The 24,032-nt window shown below is 42.5% G+C and overlaps 1 protein-coding gene across 1 annotated transcript; it reads right to left on the reverse strand.

The window, feature by feature from the left end:
• Nucleotides 1-2,333: 2,333 nt before the first annotated feature.
• On the reverse strand, nucleotides 2,334-8,069 carry oxt (Xylosyltransferase oxt). Its single transcript, XM_067788932.1, has 3 exons — nucleotides 6,934-8,069; nucleotides 6,491-6,654; nucleotides 2,334-5,771 (listed from the first exon to the last, which is right to left on the reverse strand). The coding sequence occupies exons 1-3, from the start codon at nucleotides 7,739-7,741 to the stop codon at nucleotides 3,954-3,956; spliced, it is 2,790 nt and encodes a 929-aa protein (XP_067645033.1). The 5' UTR covers nucleotides 7,742-8,069; the 3' UTR covers nucleotides 2,334-3,953.
• Between the last annotated feature and the right edge of the window lie 15,963 nt (nucleotides 8,070-24,032).

Below are 24,032 nucleotides of genomic sequence, written 5' to 3' on the forward strand. Positions count from 1 at the left end.
TCAGCATTGCTACCAACTCTACTACGAAGGTACTAGTTATGAGTGGTATCAGCTGTTTGAATTGTTGGCGCCGTGGGGCGCGAGCAGCAGCGGGTACTTGTTGTGGCTTGCTGAGCAGCGGGGCTGCTGGAAGGTAGAGGGGCCGCTTAGGCGTAGACTACGGGACGCCCTTGGGCGTGAACAGCAAGGAGCCACACAAGATTTTTAAAAGTTACGTGGACGTCGGGTTTTGGGATCAAGCCCAGAACAACCTGTCCGATGCAACCATCCCTTGCACGAGACACACTGAACAGAGTATGACCGTCCTAAAAAGATTCTTTTCCGGCAGATGCAGCAAAACCATTTCTCAGGACCGGGGTCAGGAGACGGACCCGGATTGGATTCGATGCCTTCCCGGAGTAAGAGAATATGGTGCAGTCCTGCTGTAAGGAGCTGCTGGGAGGATGACAATTTGTGGGAGGGACGCAACAAATTAAATGGGGTCACACTGAAATGAATCGACTGCCTTGGGAAGCGATTTATTCTTAGGAAACGCTATGACACACCTATCAGAGATATGCTCGCCACTCTAAATTGGCTAAGCATTAAACAGGTAATGTTTTATCATACGATGAATTTTATTAGAAACATAATAGAAGGCAACTTGCCTGATTATTTGAAAAGTAACATAAAATATGTAAGAAATCTTCATTCCATAAATACAAGAAGAAGAAATGATTTTAGTCTACCTGCTTATAGAACAGAAGCAAACAAATATAATTTGTACTATAAAGGATTAAAATTCTACAATGAATTACCAAATGATGTTAAATTTAGTAACATAAGGGAATTTAAACGCAAATTGTACAATTACTGTAGAACACTGCCATTCTAGTGCAAGATGGGCAAACTTTGGAATCATCAATAGCATTGCATACATCCCGATTACTCTACGCTGGCACAAGGAAGCTTTCCCACGTATGAAAAAGTAGCCGAAGCTCATACTGTAACGCATCACTCATCCTAGTAAGTGCATCGCCGTTCAGATGTTGCCTTCGCACTTTAAATACGTTAACAGCGTCAGATACAACTGGTAAAATCCTTGCATTGGTGTCGTTCGTCAGCTACCCATCTCTCACTCCATTTGTGCAGTCAATAGATGCAGATAAATAAATTTAATTAGATTATATGTTAATTACTATATATAGGTATAAGCTAGGCTTAGATAAGCTGTAAGAAATAAATAAATAAAATATTGAACATGAGCGAAATCGGATAACTTTTTATACATATAACATTTTGGAAAACACAAAAACCCTGATTATTTAGTAAATAATACACCTAGAATGTTGAAATTTGATGTGTGGACTGATATTGAGACTCTTGATAAAAAGGTAATAGTCTAGTTGAGGGGTCGACTGCTAATACGCTACCAAAAATATCGAGAGAGGTGTCAAACGACGCGTATTGTCATCAGTATTAATAATCCGATGGCGGAAAATAAAAATATTAACTCGTTCAAAAGATATTAACGAAAAACCGAAAAAAGACCCGCGGGTACCTCCGAAACCGGGGGTCGGATCCATAGTATTTTTGCGCAGAACACCTTTCCGCGTTGGCGGCCTTCGGCCGCGCTTATAAAAAATAACCCTGGGCTACGCCATGCCAAGTCCGGGTGTGTGGTATAACCGTGGCTACCGCCACGGTGATGCACAATTTTTTTTGTGGGTACAAACACAACAACAACCACATGCAAATCGCCAACTTCAACTGCAAATATCTCCGGACAGAGATAAAATTTTTCTTTTCCGCCATCGGATTAGTGTTCTCGAGATTAATACGCGTCTTTTGACACCTCTCTCGATATTTTTGGTATCGTATTAGCAGTCGACCCCTCAACTAGACTATTACCGATAAAAATTTTAAAACATTTTTTAAAATGGGCGTGGCACCGCCCACTTGTGATTAAATAAATTTTAAAAATACTATTAATCATAAATCAAAAATCGTTTAACCTATCGTAACAAAATTCGGCAGAGGTTGCCTTTACTGTAAATGCTTTGAAAAAAAAAATTAACGAAATCGGTTAAGGACCACGCCCACTTTTATATAAAACAAGTATAAAAGGGTCGTAGACTAGGATAATAAGCTATAACTTAGCAAAAAATAGTTTTGAATCAATGATATTTCACTTATCAAGTTTTATTGTAAGAGGAAATGGGGAGACATTTTTCTTTTAAACGGGCGGTGCCACGTGTTAAGTAGAAAAGTAATTTATCTGAAATGAAATGTACAATTGAAGCTCACGCTGATTATATAATGTTCGATTACATCCGAACATATACACCTTTACCTGCTTTTATATATATATATTTATTATTGGTTTCAGAGAAATTAAAGTTAATAGTTTTATTACAACTTATAAATAATGATTAAAAGTTAGTGCTCATTAGTTTTTTTTTTTTTTTTAATTACGTATTAGTTACAAAACTCGCTCCCTGAATAAACTTAAATAATTGTTTGTTCCACTTTGTATCACAAAACATAAGTATGCATGTAAATAAAATAAATAAAAACAATTTACAAAAAATTTAAAATTTAAAAACTCTGGTTTCTAAGTTTTTACCTATGACACCATTTGTATATATCGACGACTGAGTGGAATATCGTCTTATCACAGATGTCACCTCGAAGAAGGAACATCTATTTCAGAATTTTTTTAACTTAAAATTTATTAGAAACCACCCAATCACTGAATTCTCATTTTCATACCGATACACATTTTCTCAGTTTTTGAAATCTATCCTGAGGTAGGTCTTGTTTCAACCGAATTCTAATATAGGGCGTTTTCGACAGGATAGGCGCTGTAGGGTGTTCTTCAACTTAATCGCTGATAGGTACGTGAAATGTATATGAGATAAAATTTTTCAATTCTAACAACATTCGATGATTGAGCTTTTTAGGTAGAAAGGTCTTTTTATCTACATATATACGACAATATGCTAAAAACGAAGTTTGGAAATTTTGCCAAATTTATATTATTTTCGAAGTTTTAGTTATGAACTAATGTTGGTACACTTGAGAAATTTCGTTTCATATAATAATAACATGATTAATATCTTAATACTAAATTTTTTATTTAATTTTCTATGCGCTTTGAGTTTAAAAAATTTCTAATATTTTTTAAATAACTATGTTTACAATATTTTTTATTTTTTGATGTTTTTCACTACATAGAGCATATACACATTTATATGTACACACGTGTATGTACTAAAGTTAAATTATAAAATGAAAAAATATATATAACGTTTGACGCAATGGCTTAAAAATATTTATAAATACATATACACTTATTAATACGTACATTATAACGTAAAAAAGTTCGCTGCATCCCCACAATATGAAGTATTTTTGAAAGATATTTGAAAAGAATTACAAATATGTAGTATGGCTTTATGGTTTAGAAACTGCTAGTGTACCTATAGATGGCTAAATACACACTTGTGGTAAGTGCATTTTTTTCGAAAACTTATTTAACGTTTTTAACACTATTATAAGTTGGTTGTGCTAGACCAACCCTATAGTTTTGTACTAAAAGTAACTTATCATATCCAAAGTAAGGTTTGAAAAGGGCTCAAACACGCCAGATGGGTCTGTTATTTTGACCAAATGGGTAGCTAGATAAGCCTTAAATTGTTTGCACAAAATAATCAAGGCTTTTGTACAAGATGGGTCTCTCTTCGATATTACCACAGATGCACAAACTATTGGCGTCAAAAAAAAAAAAAAATATGCGCATATCAAAATTTTAACTTAATACAAGTGTACGCCCAGCCACCGAAATATAAATAGTTTATATACATATATATAAATTATAGAACTTATTAAAATGCAATATACTTAATACATATTTACACACATACTAAAATTAATTTACATATAAAAACCAACTATATAAACCAAAGCATTCATCAACTTTTGAGCAAAGCGTAAACATCACTCTTTGGATCCGGCGCCAACGAACTCCACGGTGTCTCACCACACAAATGCAAAGGTGATTGAGCAGCAAATTTCACATGTACACCATTTTCTTCAACAGCACAAGATTCGCGTACAAAAAAGAATTTCGCCACTAAATCATCTACCCATAACTGCAGCTCTACGCCACTGCGTTGAGCTTTCGACAGCTCCTTCTTAAGCCTTTGCGCATCCAATGACATAGGTAAATGTTGACGCCACTCAATTGGCATTACAAAATCGTTGGGTAATGAAGTGTCGGCGCCATCGCCCCCATTCACGATCTTAGCGCGCTCTGGCTTAATAGGTTTGCCGCCTGCTAAAGTTAAAGGAGTGACAAGAAATTTCGTTTGCGCATAAATAGCAGAACGTCCAATTAGCTTAGCTGTCCAAATTCCTGGCATTATTGGATGTTTTAGCAAAGCTTTCGAGTAATTAATTGCATCCGTTTGTGAATCTTCTATATGAAGTTCGTTGTAATCTTGCAAACGCCCTAACGGATCAATCCATAACAATGTAAGATTATACGAATGTGCTGCGTCATTTGGTGTCGCTGCCGCTGCAGCACCGTTTAATGTAAAACTTATAACAAGCTCAGTAAATGGGCCCAGCATTTTGGCGAAATTGCGTGATACTTGTTCTTTCAGATCGAAATCAGACGCGACCTCGAAATAGCGTAAGCGTTTAGCCAACTTTGAATTTTTTGCATATTTCACATATACAGCTGGTCTTATGCGTGTCTCAAATGCGTACGTGTGATTTTGTACAGTGTCTAGCATTCGATAACGCATCAGGAAGCCTTTATACTCGTCTTTGTATAAATAATGCGTAAGCTCGTCGAGTTGTCCAGGTTGCAATTGTACATGACGTCCTATTATACGTATCAAACTATTACCAATTGTCTGTATTACGTCATCGGCTGATGTTGTATGAGGATCAGCTGCATTGTAAAAGGATTGCCAATAACTCTGCAAATTCAACATTTCTTTATTGTGCGCTCCATAAAGCCATTCTTCCAATTGTAACAGTACAGCCTGATTAATTATTGGTTCGAATTTTCGTGCAAAAAATAACATTTTATTTTCAGTTCCCTGCAGTCTTGGCCAATCTTCGGGTTTGAAATCGTTCGGGCTGCAACCGCACCAATCCACTACATGTTTATATTGACACTTACAGCCAAGTTTACGCTTCCAATTCGTCACATGTAAATTATTATCTATATAAGAATTACAAAAACGTGAATTACGTAATACCGTGTGAAAAAACGATTCAGCCGGCAGTAGAGTGTGTCGAAAGATTGTTAAAAGTCCATGCAAAAGCGTATCATTTTTGGATTCGGTAATAATGTATTGTACAAATGGTCGTGATAGTGCTACCCAATCACTACCGCCATCGATTTGTATGCCCTCGGGTAGTTGTCGATCTCCAATGCGCCACATATGTGTGTCGCATTCGACGAAGGTTTTATCTAAGCCTTGTTTTTGTACAAAACGTTGTGTTTCACGTCCATGACTCTTTACAAAATTGTGATTTTTGTTAGCGGTTAGAAAACTCACGAGTTTATCTATAGTTTTAACTGGATAATCACTCTCACTTAAATTTATAACAAAATCCCATTGCCACTTAGAAGCTAAGAGATCCTCCATGCATTGCAACAACATTGTCAGTAAAGATGCACCACCCCAGATTGTTGAGAAACGTTTTCGGCCTAACCGAATGTTTGGAAATTTCGATTCCAATTCCATCAATTTGCGGTAGAGGTATGACTGGCGCTAAAGAGAGAGATATAAAACAAAGAGTTTGATACATATTTAATACAAATCGTGGGCTATGTTGAAGATTGAACCATATTGCCACTCTGCTCAACAACATCCAATCTAAGAAAACAATTGAAGACACTATATCTGAATTTGTTTGAAGAGCACTCTATAAAATGTTGTTTGCAAAAATTCGATAATAACTCAATATAAGCTCACATTTACTACTGAGATAACACGTCCGCACCGGAATTCTGATATAGGCAGATGAGTTATCACGGAGAAGCATTTCATGGCAGAAATACACATGGAGTGCTTGCCAAACAATGCGGTTTTCCATGAATAGAAAAACAAAATAAGGTCCCTTTAAAAGACCTTCCCACCATTTAAGATACATATGTATCAAGCAGACAGCTTTGAATTAGTAGAAAAGGTTTTAACAGTTTCTAAAATTTGCTCGCACTCTTGGAGAGAAGTAGCATGCTCTTAGATCCTCTCTACACTTGTTGATTGTCAACTATTCTCTCCGATTTTCCCGATTGGAGGGAGAATATCCAGGGGCCTATTTCCCAAAGGAAATCGCTATGTTTTATGCGCATATCGTAGCGATGATATTTTCAGATCTAAAATCTGAAATTAGCTTCACGCTAATTGAAAAAAAAAGTTTACGAAATTGAAAAAAAAAAATATTTAAGGAAATGCATTGCATAAATGAGCTTTGTTATCTTACTTACCGCATCTACGTGTATATAGAATACATGATATGGCGAATAAAGTGATTTAATTAAACGATACACTTGGCGCAAAGCACGTCCGTTAAGCGTCAACAAAAATGCAATTCGTACACCCTCAGTCTGTGTGCGCGAATTTCTGTTTTCGGCGTTCTGCGGCATAAACTCTGTAAATTAACAAACAAACGAGTTACTTGATTTATTTGTTATGCAGAGACGACAATGCATAATTAGTGAGGGGTGACGAGGGACGAAGAGAATAGCAGAAATGCTTAAAAGCAGTGAGCTCAAATTGATTTATGAACTGAATGAAATTGTACAAAAAAAAAATAAATTGAAAAGGTAATTAATTGGTTAAAAACATGCTTGCATAAGTATATGTCCTTTGATACAAATATAAGCTGTGTCACATTAAAACTTTAAAGAACAACATAGAAGCCACTTACTTGTAATCCCAGTTGCGTAAATATTAATACTAAAAAAACCACCGCACAGCGCACGTGGATCCCCCGAGCATTTCATGTTACAACTAGAGTCTGGCAATTTCGCTGACGCAGATGGCAAATCAGCACCACAGAAACATTCGCTAGCATATTGTACACCCGCATATGGAAACCCCGATTGTAGACAAAGTTGTATGCATTTTTGTGGCGTGTTCGTGGTTTTATAATTGATAAAATAACCAGAAAGTAGGCGAAACTCCTTGTCATCTTGATAGCAACCGAGCGCAGTATTCGCTGAATGATTGCCAGTGGGACAGTGGTTGGGTAATTTTTTCGCATAAAAATTTCCCAATTGAATAGCACATGCAGTTTGAGCAATTTGTTTTCGACATTCTAGACTTCGCGCGCGTTGCATTGCCGACATCGCTTCCTTGGCAGTAATATTACAATTTATTTTAATTTCAAAACGTGCAGTATTAATTATGAGTTGACTAGCATCGTTAATGCGGTTGTTTCCCATTGATGATGATGTTTGTTTTAGCTTAAGTGCAGCTTTATCTTGTTTATAGTTAACAGCCCGCTCATTTCCAAAGTCATTATCAAACGATCGTTTATTTGCTTGATTATTGGCATGCGCCAGCGCCGCAGCATTGGCTTCTAAATATGAATTTTTCGTGGTCATGATTCCATTGGAGTTAGATATATTTAGCGATTTGTATGCTAGAAACACTTGCACTCCCAAAATGAGAACACCTAACAGGAAGAAAAGTTTATAGCGCCGAAACCACCGGAATGCTATGTAGTCAGACATTTTAGTCACAGAGCATTACTAATTTGTGTGTCAGTTGTAAAGTTTTTGGATGCACCGATGCGCTGGTAGTAGCCTTTAAAGGATATTTTAATAAAACAAATTTGACGGAGGTGCTAGTGGTAGGTGCATATAATGCATAAGACATGACAGTGGTATGGCCGTTTCAATGATATCGAAAGTAATCCGACGATTTACTGCGGGGTAGCTTAGTCGGAACTTCCTGTTGATAAGTACTCTTTCAATAAAAGTTTCTTTACAATTTTCACATTTTTTTAATAACATCCTATTTTGCAATATGAAGAAGGAAAAAGCACTTTTTGGACAACTGGTGATTCCAGAAATGTCAATCATGACTGAAAATTCATTCACAATAGTCTTAAGATTCAGATGTTCCCAAATATGTTTGTGCAGATGTAGAAGACGTGGAGTTTGCGACAGCGAAATTAAAATATTGTGAAGAATATTAGCAGCACTAAGGGATACTATCATCTCTAAGCCGATGCTAAGCAGTGACTTGTATGCACATCAATAATTCAATCATTATGTCTACACATATATACGTACACGCAGCGGAGAAACAACGCACAACCACATGCATATATCTGAGATACTCCCGAAAGTATGCAATGGTTGTGCAAGTGTTGCTCACATATACACGCGCATGGGGGATGAAAGAAGCTATAAAATCATGCATCTGTAATTACAGCTGAGTAACTTTATAGCTGATAACTAACTAGTAAGTTCTGGAAATAGAAAAGCATAGAAACATGCAACGAGCAAACCAGACAGTATAAAAGGCAGAAACAGTAGAGGCACGACAATCAGTTTGATTTAAGACGCTATCTGGCGAGCAATAGAAGTGTTATTTTGAAAGTAGTCTAACAAAGGCCATTTTGCATTATTGAATAGTGGAGTTATTTATTCAACAGTTTAGCGATACGAACGTTAGCAGAAGGTTACAAATAAGAGGAATTGCACTAAATTCGTTACAATATTATCGTCAATGATAGATGTATTTTTTTTTACATCTATAGACGTTTACGCTTAAACTTTATATAAGCGTCAAACTTTAAATACACCTCTGAAATTGCTGCGCATAAAATTAGTCCTACTAAATTTCAACACGCATTATACTCAGATGTAACTGAAATATGTGTCTATGTTTCACGTCAACACTAATTCTATGTTCAAAGATCAGCTGTTTTTTATGGGCAATTCATACGTCGTTTTCCTTTACCTCTTGTTTTTTCTCTCTTTCTTTTATTCGCTTAAGCAGTCAACTGTGATGTAGATGTGCAGAACGAAGCAATTTTGAACTCGTGAATACGCAATCTGGGTAGGTGATTTGTGGTGTGTATCCACTATTCATCGCAACCGATTCAGCTATATGTTATACATTATGCCCAACAGAGCTTTATGTCTCCGATTTTAGGTACACCCTGTTCTGTAGCTAGTTATTTAACCACTGCCGCTATATGGGTCCCTAAGCATTATCTAAGCGAGGATAATCGTTTTTTTTACGCGCAAACATAAAAACACGGCTAAGCGAGCTATTGTGAAGTTTTGGCAAAGACATGTTTTGCGAAATTCACGTCTACGGGTATTTTGAAATTGCATCTATATATTTTTATGGGGTATTTAGGTCTGTTAGAAGAATTGCCTAAATTAATATTTAGTCATCCTATTTCCTACAATCACAATATATAAAGTCCACAAATATGTGCAGAAGGCAATTTTTCAATACCTGCCATATTGGATATTTGACATGAATTTCGCAAAACAAACAAACTAGTGTCCCTTATGAATATAAAAGTCTTTGGTATTTCCTATTTCTATCAGTGTCAATTCCTCCAAAAGGAAAATATTTCTTAAAATCTATTGTCATACCAAAGGACGAAAGGTTTGTTTTTTTGTTCGCGGTTAATAAATTGTAGTGCTAAAGATTGCCCAATGATTCAATCAGAAGAGGTTTGCTCGACAGACACATTTTTTGACAATTGCAGCCATTTTGCTCCCAAATCGAATTGACATCCGTTAACTGAGTTGTTTCTTTATGAATTTTCGAAAAATATTAGTTGTAGAAGTAGGAAGCAATTAGTTTACAAATACCCGATAAGTACTTAACTGCATAATTCTTTAGAACATTTTTTTTAATGTTATAGTGTGTGAGGACCAAATAAATCCTCATTAATTTGGCCCACACAAAACGACCCCACAACATATTTGACACGACATTAACACAACAAGTGGCCACAAAAGGCTCTAGCAACACGATCAACCAACCAGTCTCAGCAACACAACGAGCGGTCGCAACATTTAACAGCAACATGGCCAACCAACAAATCTCAGCAACACAACGAGCGCTCGCAACATTCAACAGCAACACGGTGACCATGGGAACGCAACCATTTGAGCTAGCAACACCAAACACAACAGCCATAAAAGGAGCGACACAGCAGCACAGCAGTCAGTCAGCACGGAGCTGTGGTCGTGACCAGAGCTACTAGCGAAGTATATCCCTATTGCAGTTCACCTTCTCTATGCAATAGGAATCCACTTCATAGGAGCGAGTCGTGGAATGGTGATTGCGGTTGACCTTCTCTACGCATCACCCCCAGAGACCAAAAGCCCCGCCACAGTAACGCGCAACCGCGACAGGTGACACCCGCTCACCTCCGTCAGTATAAGTACGCCGGCAGAGGCCGTAACAGAGCGGCAACGCACGTAAACCAGCAGTCAGTCAGCAAGGAGCTGTGGTCGTGACCAGAGCTACTAGCGAAGTTTATCCTTATTGCAGTTGATCTTCTCTATGCAATAGGAATCCACTTCATAGGAGCGAGTCGTGGAATGGTGATTGCGGTTGATCTTCTCTACGCATCACCCCCAGAGACCAAAGGCCCCGCCACAGTAACGCGCAACCGCGACAGGTGACACCAGCTCACCTCCGTCAGTAGAAGTACGCCGGCAGAGGCCGCAACAGAGCCGCAACGCACGTAGACCAGAGCAGAGCGCGGCAGCAAAGTCAGTCAGCACGGAGCTGTGGTCGTGACCAGAGCTACTAGCGAAGTATATCCCTATTGCAGTTGACCTTCTCTATGCAATAGGAATCCACTTCATAGGAGCGAGTCGTGGAATGGTGATTGCGGTTGATCTTCTCTACGCATCACCCCCAGAGACCAAAGGCCCCGCCACAGTAACGCGCAACCGCGACAGGTGACACCCGCTCACCTCCGTCAGTAGAAGTACGCCAGCAGAGGCCGCAACAGAGCGGCAACGCACGTAAACCAGCGCAGAGAGCGGCAGCAAAGCGCAGCAGAGGTCCGCCGACGCACAACGTAACCAGGGTAAGCCAGCGCGAACCGCGGCAGCAGAGGTACGCCGACAGAGGTCACGTCAACGCGGCGACGCATAGCGCAGCCAGGGTAAGCCAGCGCCAAGCGCGGCGGCAGAGCGCAACAGAGGTACACCGACAGAGTAATACAAGTAAGCGCCGACGTAGGGCGCGACAGAGCATCGCCTCAGCAATACAAGTAAACGCCGACGTAGGGCGCGACAGAGTATCGCCCAGCAAATACGAGTAGACGCCAACGCAAGGCGTGGCAGAGAATCACAGAGTAATACAAGTAAACGCCGACATAAGGCGCGTCAAGGCACCGACGCCAGATACTAACGGGATCCGTCTAACGGAACACGGCGACAGAGCATCGCCTCAGCAATACAAGTAGACGCCGACATAAGGCGCGACAGAGCATCGCAGCAGAGAGAGACGCCGTCATAAGGCGCGTCAAGGCACTGACGCCACATACTAACGGGACCCAGCTAACGGAATACGGCCGGACCGCTAAGGCCCGCCACCGCAATCAAGGATACCGCAAGATAATCCAAGTGAAATTGAAAATGAAGTATACAAACACGTTTTATTTTATATTATAGAATTTATAACCAATAAAGAGAGTGAAGTTTTTTATATTAAATCGATTTGCAAGGTGCCCCTTTAATACAAATTTATTGTAAACGAACCCTGGACACGGCGAGTATACCCCAGCAAATATCAAAGAAGCAACGGGGCACGAAAAAGCTTCGTTACAATTGGCGCCCGAGCAGGGACCCTGCAAATCGTTACCACGTCAGAAGGAACATTCCTGACGAGAAACCTAACCACAAAATGGTCGACCAGATCGATACCACCTGGTTAGACACAATTTCAAAGGAGCAGCTGATATCCATCACACAGGAATTGGGTATTGAGCAGACAGGTACCACCCGAGTAATCCGAAAGCGCATAGCAGCACTGGCCTCAAAGGCAAATACGGAATCGGCAATCCACGAACAATTTTTATCCCTACAAACCATCTACAAGGAAACTACGCACATGAGCGACGTAAATGAGGTTAAGACACCGACTCCGTCGAACGGAGGAGGCACACCGAAGGTCGCCGTTACAACAGTAGAACAACCTCAATTCGCGTTTCCTCCCAGGAGTACAGTACCCACACAACAGCACGTACCATCATAAATTACGGCACCATCAACCCACGCAACCGTACTTACCAGCGGGAATGACGGCACCAGCCATGAACTATACATGCCAGGTAACTCAAGCACCGACCGTGGTGTTCGCGCCCATCATCGACCAGGTAAGAAAGTGGTCCGTAAAGTATGAAGGGGGACGGGACCCGTTAGCGTTCATCGAACGGTTAGAGGAGTTAGCCGAAGTATACGCGCTAAACGTGGACCTCCTGCCAAAAACCATGCCCGAGCTACTAGGGGGCGCCGCGCTACAATGGTACCGCAATAACAATGCGCACTGGGGAGAGTGGACAAGCTTCAAAAAGGATTTTTTACGTTTCTTCCTACCAGCCAGGTACTTCGAGCGGCTCGACGACGACATACGCCAACGAAGGCAGCACAACAAGGAGAGGTATAAGGACTACGTACTAGGAATCCAGAGCTTGATGAGACACGCAGGATACACCAGCGAACAGCGGCTGGAACGAATCTTCCGTAACAGCCACCCCGATTACCAACTTTACATCCGTCGGAGGGACTTCACTAATCTCGCAGAGCTCCTGACACTTGCCGAAGAATACGAGAACATACGCGAGGACTATCGAAGATCATCAGGCGGACATCACCGCGAAGTTACGCGACACATCGCCAGTGACACAACCCGGATGTCACCATCAAAACCTGCAACACAACCACCACCACCACCGAATCTAACGAACCGCACGCCTCCAGGCAATCAGAGATACGACCCCAACGGCGTATGCAGGAGATGCGGCGAACGAGGACATGACACCAATAGGTGCCGAAACCCACAGAAAATGTTTTGCTGGGAATATGGCCGCAACGATATACGAACCATCGAATGCTGCCGCCGACGTCAGGGACCTAGCGCCGAAACGGCAGTAACGATTCCCAAGGAACCCAGCGCTGAAACGGCGGTAACAATGTACCAAGAGCATGGTCGCCTCTACGCCGTAGCCAAGCTCGGCGCGGAATCAGCCGAGGCGGTCATCGACACAGGGGCATCAAGAAGTTTCGTCTCGATCAGCTTAGCAGAACGTGTGGTGAACTCGGGAAGCGGAGAAATGGTGAGAGTGGCCATCAAAATAACGATGGCAAATGGGACTAGCACTACCATCTTCGACGCCATAAGGACTGAGGTACGCCTCGGAGAAGCGTCACTCCACACAGTTTTACACGTCATGCCCAGAGCGTTCGACGACATCATACTGGGCCTAGATACGCTAGGAAGCATGGGAGCCACCATATCATGTGGAGAAGGCCACCTCGTACTAACCAGACCCCTTGCCCAGCACACACCGAATCCTGGAGCCGCGCCAGATATTATTCAGAGAACAACACCAGCAAGTACGAATATCGCCAGGTACGACAGCCCTGGGACTATTCCAAGTTCAATATCATCAAGAAAGGATATCGCCAGGTACGACAGCCCTGGGACTATTCAAAGTACACCATCAGCCAGAACGGATATCGCCAGGTACGACAGCCATGGGACTATTCAAAATTCAACATCATCAAGAACTGATAACGCCGGGTACGACACCCCTGGAGCCTCATCTGGAACCATTCAGAGTATAACAGCACCGAGCAGCAGTAACTTCAAGCACGACGGCATTATGCAAAACAACGACGACGGCATACAAGAAGAAGCGGAACGAGTGCGCGGTTTTCTAGCAAAGGAACTCCGAAAATTCGAGAGCATGAGTGGAGTGACGACAATAGCCGAGCACAAGATTGTCCTGACGGACGAACGCCCCATCAAGCAACGTTACTTCCCACGCAACCCAGCCATGCAGACAATCATCAACAGCGAAGTTGACGAATTGCTCCAGAAAGGATGCATCGAGCCATCCTGTAGCCCACACAGCGCACCGATCGTACTGGCCAAGAAGAAAAACGGGAAGTGGAGGTTATGCGTGGACTATCGGCAGCTCAACGCCCGATCCGTACCCGACGCATAACCCTTACCCAGAATACAACACATCCTGGACAAACTACGACGAGCGAAATACATCAGCAGCTTGGACTTGAAGAACGGCTACTGGCAAATACCACTGGAGCCCAAGAGCCGGCCCTACACAGCTTTCACAGTACCGGGACGCGGATTATTCCAGTGGCGCGTTATGCCTTTCGGCCTACACTCTGCACCCGCAACGTTTCAAAGAGCACTAGATCAGGTTATTGGGCCCGAAATGGAACCCACGCCTTCGCATACCTCGATGACATAATCGTCATAGGATCCACTGTGGAGGAGCACAATCGTAATCTGAGAGAAGTAATGCTACGACTACAGCGCGCCAACCTCAGAATAAATCCGGAGAAATGCGAATTCTTCAAGAAGGAAATCCGATACCTAGGACACCTAGTAAGCGACAAGGGAATTCACACCGACCCCGAGAAAGTCGCAGCCATCAAAGACTTGAAGCCACCAACGAACGTGAAAGAGGTACGCCAATATCTCGGTATAGCATCCTGGTACCGACGTTTCGTACCCGACTTCGCCACGATCAGCCAACCACTCACAACCCTGCTGAAAAAGGGCAAACACTGGAAGTGGGGGGCCGAACAACAGGAGGCCTTCGAAGTCTTAAAGCAAAAGCTCACGGAAGCAATGATACTTGCCTGCCCGGACTTCACCAAAACCTTCACCTTACAAACGGACGCCAGCAATTTCGGGCTGGGTGCCGTATTGACACAGGACCTGGAAGGCGGAGAACGCGTGATCGCCTACGCCAGCAGGAAACTCAACAAGGCGGAAACCAACTACTCGCCCACCGAGAAGGAGTGCCTCGCGATAGTCTGGGGAATACGCAAGATGAGGCCATACTTGGAAGGATACCGATTCAAGGTAATCACGGACCATATGTCTCTAAAGTGGTTAAACTCCATCGAAAGCCCTTCAGGCCGTATAGCACGATGGGCCTTGGAGCTCCAACAACACACTTTCGACATCGAGTACAGGAAAGGGAAGCTGAACCTGGTAGCGGACGCACTATCACGGCAGCCACTGGAGACCCTACGCCTAGCAACGACAACAGAGCCACAATGCAAGTGGTGGCACAAGCGCGTAGGCGAAGTACGCACTAACCCCGAGAAATATTCTGACTACATGATACAAGATGGACAACTGTACCGCCATATTCCCTGCCGGACACAAGATGAGGAAGCGGTACCTTGGAAACTTTGTGTACCCACACCACTGCGACAACGAGTATTAGAAGAAAATCACAATATACCAAGCGCTGGACACATGGGCATCCGCCGGACAGTAGCGCGGATTGCCAACCGGTACTACTGGCCCGGCATGTTTCGGGACATCAGTCGATACGTACGACAGTGCGAGTCTTGCCAGAAGTACAAGGAAACACAGCAAAAGCCGGCCGGAAAGATGCTCACACAAGTGGCCCAAGAACCATTCGCCACGGTATGCGTCGATTTCGTTGGACCACTCCCACGATCCAAACACGGGAACACGATGCTACTAGTATTTTTCGACCGCTTCAGCAAATGGGTGGAACTGGTCCCCATGAGGCGTGCGACAGCAGAAGGCCTACGCCGTGCGTTCAGAGAACGCATCCTCACAAGATTTGGTGCTCCCAAGATACTGATATCGGACAACGGTGTCCAGTTCACCAGCACAATGTGGCAGCGTTACCTCAGGGAAATGGGGATACGACAACAATTCACGGCGCCCTACACCCCGCAAGAAAACCCGACGGAACGGGCGAACAGGACAATGAAGAGAATCATAGCACAACTCACCAGATCACAGCACAACAGATGGGACGACCGTCTCCCAGAAATCGAGCTGGCCATCAACACCAGTGTGACCGCGTCCACAGGATACAGTCCAGCCTTCCTCGTACAAGGACGGGAACCGCGACTACCAGGGGCATTGTTTGACGAGGTCAACCTGGGGACGGGCACAGCTACCACAACGGCAGAAGGGAAATCTGACAGAATGCAAGAGGCATTCAGAACAGTGAGGCAGAACATGGAACGAGCGGCGGCAGATCAAGCACGGCACTACAATTTACGGCGGAGAAAATGGACCCCCGTAGTCGGCGAAGTAGTGCTCGCAAAGGAACACCATCTCTCCAAGGCCGGCGAAAATTTCGCGGCAAAGTTGGCCCCCAAATATGACGGACCCTACCAGATCCTAGAATATGTATCACCAGTGATACTCAAAGTACGAAAAACCAACGGCGGGAAGGAGAAAACGGTCAATATTGGGGAGCTAAAGCCATATTATGCAGCAGAGACCATCGCGGGAAATTAAAATAAATTCAGGGAAAATAATCTAATTAATATCAAGGATGGGAGGATAAGCAAGCACCGGTCATTCTATCGCAAACCACCGAGGTGACAACACGTTCTTTTGCTACGAATTTCTTTTCCAAAAAAAAAAAAAAAAAAACCAACAACCCAAGATGGAGAGCCATAACGCCAAACTAAACAACAGCAGGCCACCAAGAGGTGATAATCGAGGCCCACGACGCGGATGGACCAACGCTAAACCAATTCCCGAAAATTGCAGAAAGCGTGCGAGACATTTTCCGACGCATCGCCAAAGGCAAAGGACGCTCCCGCGTAAGTTTTCGCACACGGAGATACACCATCACGGTGGTAAAAGGCAGGGCCCGCATACGAATACTGGGCACCGAGGGCTAAATTTCTGAAGTGGGGGGGAGTGTGAGGACCAAATAAATCCTCATTAATTTGGCCCACACAAAACGACCCCACAACATATTTGACACGACATTAACACAACAAGTGGCCACAAAAGGCTCTAGCAACACGATCAACCAACCAGTCTCAGCAACACAACGAGCGGTCGCAACATTTAACAGCAACATGGCCAACCAACAAATCTCAGCAACACAACGAGCGCTCGCAACATTCAACAGCAACACGGTGACCATGGCAACGCAACCATTTGAGATAGCAACACCAAACACAACAGCCATAAAAGGAGCGACACAGCAGCACAGCAGTCAGTCAGCACGGAGCTGTGGTCGTGACCAGAGCTACTAGCGAAGTATATCTCTATTGCAGTTGACCTTCTCTATGCAATAGGAATCCACTTCATAGGAGCGAGTCGTGGAATGGTGATTGCGGTTGACCTTCTCTACGCATCACCCCCAGAGACCAAAATCCCCGCCACAGTAACGCGCAACCGCGACAGGTGACACCCGCTCACCTCTGTCAGTAGAAGTACGCCGGCAGAGGCCGCAACAGAGCGGCAACGCACGTAAACCAGCAGTCAGTCAGCACGGAGCTGTGGTCGTGACCAGAGCTACTAGCGAAGTATATTCCTATTGCAGTTGACCTTCTCTATGCAATAGGAATCCACTTCATAGGAGCGAGTCGTGGAATGGTGATTGCGGTTGATCTTCTCTACGCATCACCCCCAGAGACCAAAGGCCCCGCCACAGTAACGCGCAACCGCGACAGGTGACACCCGCTCACCTCCGTCAGTAGAAGTACGCCGGCAGAGGCTGCAACAGAGCGGCAACGCACGTAAACCAGCGCAGAGCGCGGCAGCAAAGCGCAGCAGAGGTCCGCCGACGCACAACGTAACCAGGGTAAGCCAGCGCGAACCGCGGCAGCAGAGGTACGCCGACAGAGGTCACGTCAACGCGGCGACGCATAGCACAGCCAGGGTAAGGCAGCGCCAAGCGCGGCGGCAGAGCGCAACAGAGGTACACCGATAGAGTAATACAAGTAAGCGCCGACGTAGGGCACGACAGAGCAGCGCCTCAGCAATACAAGTAAACGCCGACGTAGGGCGCGACAGAGTATCGCCCAGCAAATACGAATAGACGCCGACGCAAGGCGTGGCAGAGAATCACTCAGCAACCAGCAATACAAATAGACGCCGACGCAAGGCGCAGCAGAGTAATACAAGTAAACGCCGACATAAGGCGTGTCGAGGCACCGACGCCACATACTAACGGGATCCGTCTAACGGAACACGGCGACAGAGCATCGCCTCAGCAATACAAGTAGACGCCGACGTAAGGCGCGACAGAGCACCGCAGCAGAGAGAGACGCCGTCATAAGGCGCGTCAAGGCACTGACGCCACATACTAACGGGACCCAGCTAACGGAATACGGCCGGACCGCTAAGGCCCGCCACCGCAATCAAGGATACCGCAAGATAATCCAAGTGAAATTGAAAATGAAGTATACAATCACGTTTTATTTTATATTATAGAATTTAGAACCAGTAAAGAGAGTGAAGTTTTTTATATTAAATCGATTTGCAAGGTGCCCCTTTAATACAAATTTATTGTAAACGAACCCTGGGCACGGCGAGTATACCCCAGCAAATATCAAAGAAGCAACGGGGCACGAAAAAGCTTCGTTACAAGTGAATTTATTAATTATGCCTCGATCTATAAGTATGGCTGAATATTGAACATAGGTAATTTTATGTAGTGAGGACGCCAAGAAATCGTGCACTTTCGTAAACCTATGAATATACCAAACCTAAATCAATTCAAAATTCATCTTTCAACGTCAAAACCTCCACTATTAATTCGATTCACGTAAAAATGTCTTTGTAAATATTGGAGATGCCAAAACGAAATTTACACATTGTGTATGTTAACTTATTCAGGTAAAAGTCTAGAACAGGAGCTTACTGCTAATACGCATCTAAAAATATCGAGAGAGGTGACCTCGATAATATAATCAATAATCCGCAGGCGGCAAAGAAAAATTTTATCTTTATCCGGAGATTTTTGCAGTTGAAGTTGGCAATTTTCATGTGGTTGTTGTAAGGTTTTTTGCACTGAAAAAGATTTTGTGTACAAAGGTTTTGCATGCATTTAATTTTGATCACACCTCATTGGTGGACCGGCCAAGGTAATTTTTATACTCAGTTGAGCAGAGCTCACAGAGTATATTAAGTTTGATTGGATAACGGTTGGTTGTACATATATAAAGGAATCGAGATAGATATAGACTTCCATATATCAAAATAATCAGGATCGAAAAAAAATTTGATTGAGCCATGTCCGTCCGTCCGTCCGTCCGTCCGTCCGTCCGTTAACACGATAACTTGAGTAAATTTTGAGCTATCTTGATGAAATTTGGTATGTAGATTCCTGGGCACTCATCTCAGATCGCTATTTAAAATGAACGATATCGGACTATAACCACGCCCACTTTTTCGATATCGAAAATTTCGAAAAACCGAAAAAATGCGATAATTCATTGCCAAAGGCAATTAAAGCGATGAAACTTGGCAGATGGGTTGACGTTATGACGCAGAATAGAAAATTAGTAAGATTTTGGACAATGGGCGTGGCACCGTCCACTTTTACAAGAAGGTAATTTAAAAGTTTTGCAAGCTGTAATTTGGCAGTCGTTGAATATATCATGATGAAATTTGGCAGGAACGCTGCTACTATTACTATATATGTGCTAAATAAAAATTAGCAAAATTGGATGAAGAACACGCCCACTTTTTAAAAAAAAAATTTTTTAATTCAAATTTTAACAAAAAATTTAATATCTTTACTGTATATAAGTAAATTAAGTCAAAATTCAACTCCTGTAATGATATGGTGCAACAAAATACAAAAATAAAAGAACATTTCAAAATGGGAGTGGCTCAGCCCATTTTCATTTAGTTTGTCTAGAATACTTTTAATGCCATAAGTCGAACAAAAATTTACCAATCCTTCTCAAATTTGGTAGGTACATAGATTCTATGACGGTAACTGTTCTCTGTGAAAATGGCTGAAATCGGTGGAAGCCACGCCCAGTTTTTATACACAGTCCACCGTCTGTCCTTCCGCTCGGCTGTTAACACAATAAATTGAGCAAAAACCGATATATCTTTACTAAACTTAACCCACCTACTTATCTGAACTCACTTTATCTCGGTATAAAAAATAGCCGAAATCCGACCATAACCACGCCCACTTTATCGATATCGAAAATTACGAAAAATGAAAAAAATGCCATAACTCTATACCAAATACGAAAAAAGGGATGAAACATGGTAACTGGATTGGTTTATTGACGCAAAATATAACTTTGGAAAAAATTTTGTAAAATGGGTGTGACACCTACCATATTAAGTAGAAGAATATGAAAAAGTTCTACAAGGCAAAATCAACAGCCCTTGGAATCTTGGCAGGAATACTGTTAGTGGTATTGCATATATAAATAAATTAGCAGTACCCGACAGATGATTTTCTGGATCACCTGGTCCACATTTTGGTCGATATGGCGAGAACACCTTCACATATACATCTAAGGGCCACTCGCTTTTAAAACCCTCATTAATACCTTTAATTTGATATCCATATCGTACAAACACATTCTAGAGTCACCCCTGGCCCACCCTAATGGCGATATCTCGAAAAGGCGTCCACCTATAGACCTAATGCCCACTCCCTCTTAAAATGCTCAGTAACACCTTTCGTTTGATACCCATATCGTACAAACATTCTAGAGTCACCTCTGGCCCACCCTAATGGCGATATCTCGAAAAGGCGTCCACCTATAGACCTAATGTCCACTCCCTCTTAAAATGCTCAGTAACACCTTTCGTTTGATACCAATATCGTACAAACATTCTAGAGTCACCCCTGGCCCACCCTATTGGCGATGTCTCGAAAAGGCCACCTATAGACCTAATGCCCACTCCCTCTTAAAATTCTCAGTAACACATTTCGTTTGATACCCATATCGTACAAATATTCTAGAGTCCCCCTGGCCCACCCTAATGGCGATATCTCGAAAAGGCGTCCACCTATAGACCTAATGCCCACTCCCTCTTAAAATGCTCAGTCACACCTTTCGTTTGATACCCATATCGTACAAACATTCTATAGTCACCCTTGGTCCACCTTTATGGCGATATCTCGAAAAGGCGTCCACCTATAGACCTAATGCCCACTCCCTCTTAAAATGCTCAGTAACACCTTTCGTTTGATACCCATATCGTACAAACATTCTAGAGTCACCCTTGGTCCACCTTTATGGCGATATCTCGAAAAGGCGTCCACATATAGAACTAAGGATTACTCCCTTTTAAAATACTCATTACCACCTTTCATTTGATACCCATATCGTACAAACACATTCTAGAGTCACCCCTGGCCCACCCTAATGGCGATATCTCGAAAAGGCGTCCACCTATAGACCTAATGCCCACTCCCTCTTAAAATGCTCAGTAACACCTTTCGTTTGATACCCATATCGCACAAACATTATAGAGTCACCCCTGGCCCACACTAATGGCGATATCTCGAAAAGAAGTCCACCTATAGATCTAATGCCCACTCCCTCTTAAAATGCTCAGTAACACCTTTCGTTTGATACCCATATCGTACAAACACATTCTAGAGTCACCCCTGGCCCACCCTAATGACGATATCTCGAAAAGGCGTCCACTTATAGACCTAATGCCCACTCCCTCTTAAAATGCTCAGTAACACCTTTCGTTTGATACCCATATCGTACAAACATTCTAGAGTCACCCTTGGTCCACCTTTATGGCGATATATCGAAAAGGCGTCCACCTATAGAACTAAGGATTACTCCCTTTTAAGATACTCATTACCATCTTTCATTTGATACCCATATCATACAAACACATTCTAGAGTCACCCCTGGCCCACCCTAATGGCGACATTTCGAAAAGGCGTCCACCTATAGACCTATTGCCCACTCCCTCTTAAAATGCTCAGTAACACTTTTCGTTTTATACCCATATCGTACAAGCATTCTAGAGTCACCCCTGGCCCACCCTAATGGCAATATCTCGAAAAGGCGTCCACCTATAGACCTAATGCCCACTCCCTCTTAAAATGCTCAGTAACACCTTTCATTTGATTCCCATATCGTACAAACACATTCTAGAGACACCCCTGGTCCACCTTTATGGCGATATCTCGAAACGGCGGCCACCTATGGACTAAGGATCACTCCTTTTCAAAATACTCATTAACAGCTTTCCTTTGATACCCATATCGTACAAACATATTCTAGAGTCACCCCTGGTCCACCTTTATGGCGATTTCTCGAAAAGGCGTTCACCTATAGAACTAAAGCCCATTCCCTTTTAAAATACTCATTACCACCTTTCATTTGATACCCATATCCTACAAACACATTCTAGAGTCACCCCTGGTCCACCTTAATGGCGATATCTCGAAAGGGCGTCCACCGATAGACCTAAGGCCCACTCCCTCTTAAAATGCTCAGTAACACCTTTCATTTGATACCCATATCGTACAAACAAATTCTAGAGTCAGCCCTGGTCCACCTTTATGGCGATATTCCTAAATGGCGTCCATCCATAGAACTATGGCCTACTCTCTCTTAAAATACTCTTTAATACCTTCCATTTGATACACATGTCATACAACCACATTCCAAGGTTACCCTAGGTTCATTTTCCTACATGGTGATTTTCCTTATTTTGTCTCCATAGCTCTCAACTGAGTATGTAATGTTCGGTTACACCCGAACTTAGCCTTCCTTACTTGTTTTTTTTAAGTTCGGCTGAAGCCGCCAACGCAACCAGGGTAATTTTTCGTTTTTTCGTCAATATCTTTTGAACGAGTTAAACAATTTTTTTCGCCTTCGAATTAATGTTATCGAGGTCAATACGCGTTCTTTGACACTTCTCTGAATGTTTTTGGGCACCCTAGTAAAAGTCGACACTCTGTTCTATTAATTCCGTATGTTCGGAACATTATCTCCATTTAAGAATTTGGGGAATCGGTTTATATTTGAAATATGTATATACTTATTTAATCTATTCGGTCCTCGTGAGGTAGTATCAAATGAACGTATTCCGAATATTCTTAATTAACGGTTTATCCGGGGCGCTTTCATGAATACTTAACGGAAAAGAGCTTTCCGAAAAAGGTGAATACTCCCTGTGTAGCAGGACCGAACAAATGCTTAACTCTTCTGTCAAAGTCAAGGTAGGAATATAAAGTTCTAAGACAATAAGCCATTTTCTTTTATTTTTGTTTTTGTCAGTTCATTGCGGCTGCTGAGTAGCGTATCACCCCATGTCGACTGCCTGTTCAAAATTCTGCTATCTCAAAATATTTTTCAAAAATTTCCCAATTCAGGATTTGCCACAAAACCGCCGTATATTAGAGTCAGATTGAAGAACGCTTCATCTCAGAATGCTTTTCATTAAATCCCTCTTATGACAAAATGCATTGAACTTATGCTGATATAGGGAGTTTTTGAAACAAATTTTGAGATAGTGCATTTTTGAATAAAATTCTAACGAACGGCATTCTTCAAACAATTTCTGAAAGAACGACCAAACCATTATTAATTCACGAAATATTTAGAAGAAAACGAATTATTTCCCCAAAAACTTTTGGCATATACAAATTTATTATCACTACTAATTATTATTATCTATCTACTAATATACTACGAAAGATACTTTTCTACTACAGTTTTCACTGAAGGGTATTGAATTATACCCCGTTTTCAGTACTTCGTAAAAGCAACCCGTCCAGATTTTTCAACTTGGGAGTGTCAAAGATCTGTCATCATTGGAGAAAATACCTCTGGTAATTGAATCATGGGATTGCCCGTTTGTGTTTCACACCAACTTTTCTTTTACATGTGTCTACAGAAAATTTGACTACATACAAATATAGAAAATTTTGTTTGTTTATATAATGCAATATACCAGTCGACTACAAATATGATTTAAGTTATGCAACGGCAATTTAACAGGTGATCCATGGTTCAACTATGATTG

Source organism: Eurosta solidaginis, chromosome 5, assembly GCF_040869045.1.
Source record: "Eurosta solidaginis isolate ZX-2024a chromosome 5, ASM4086904v1, whole genome shotgun sequence".
In the NCBI taxonomy this organism is placed as follows: domain Eukaryota; kingdom Metazoa; phylum Arthropoda; class Insecta; order Diptera; family Tephritidae; genus Eurosta; species Eurosta solidaginis.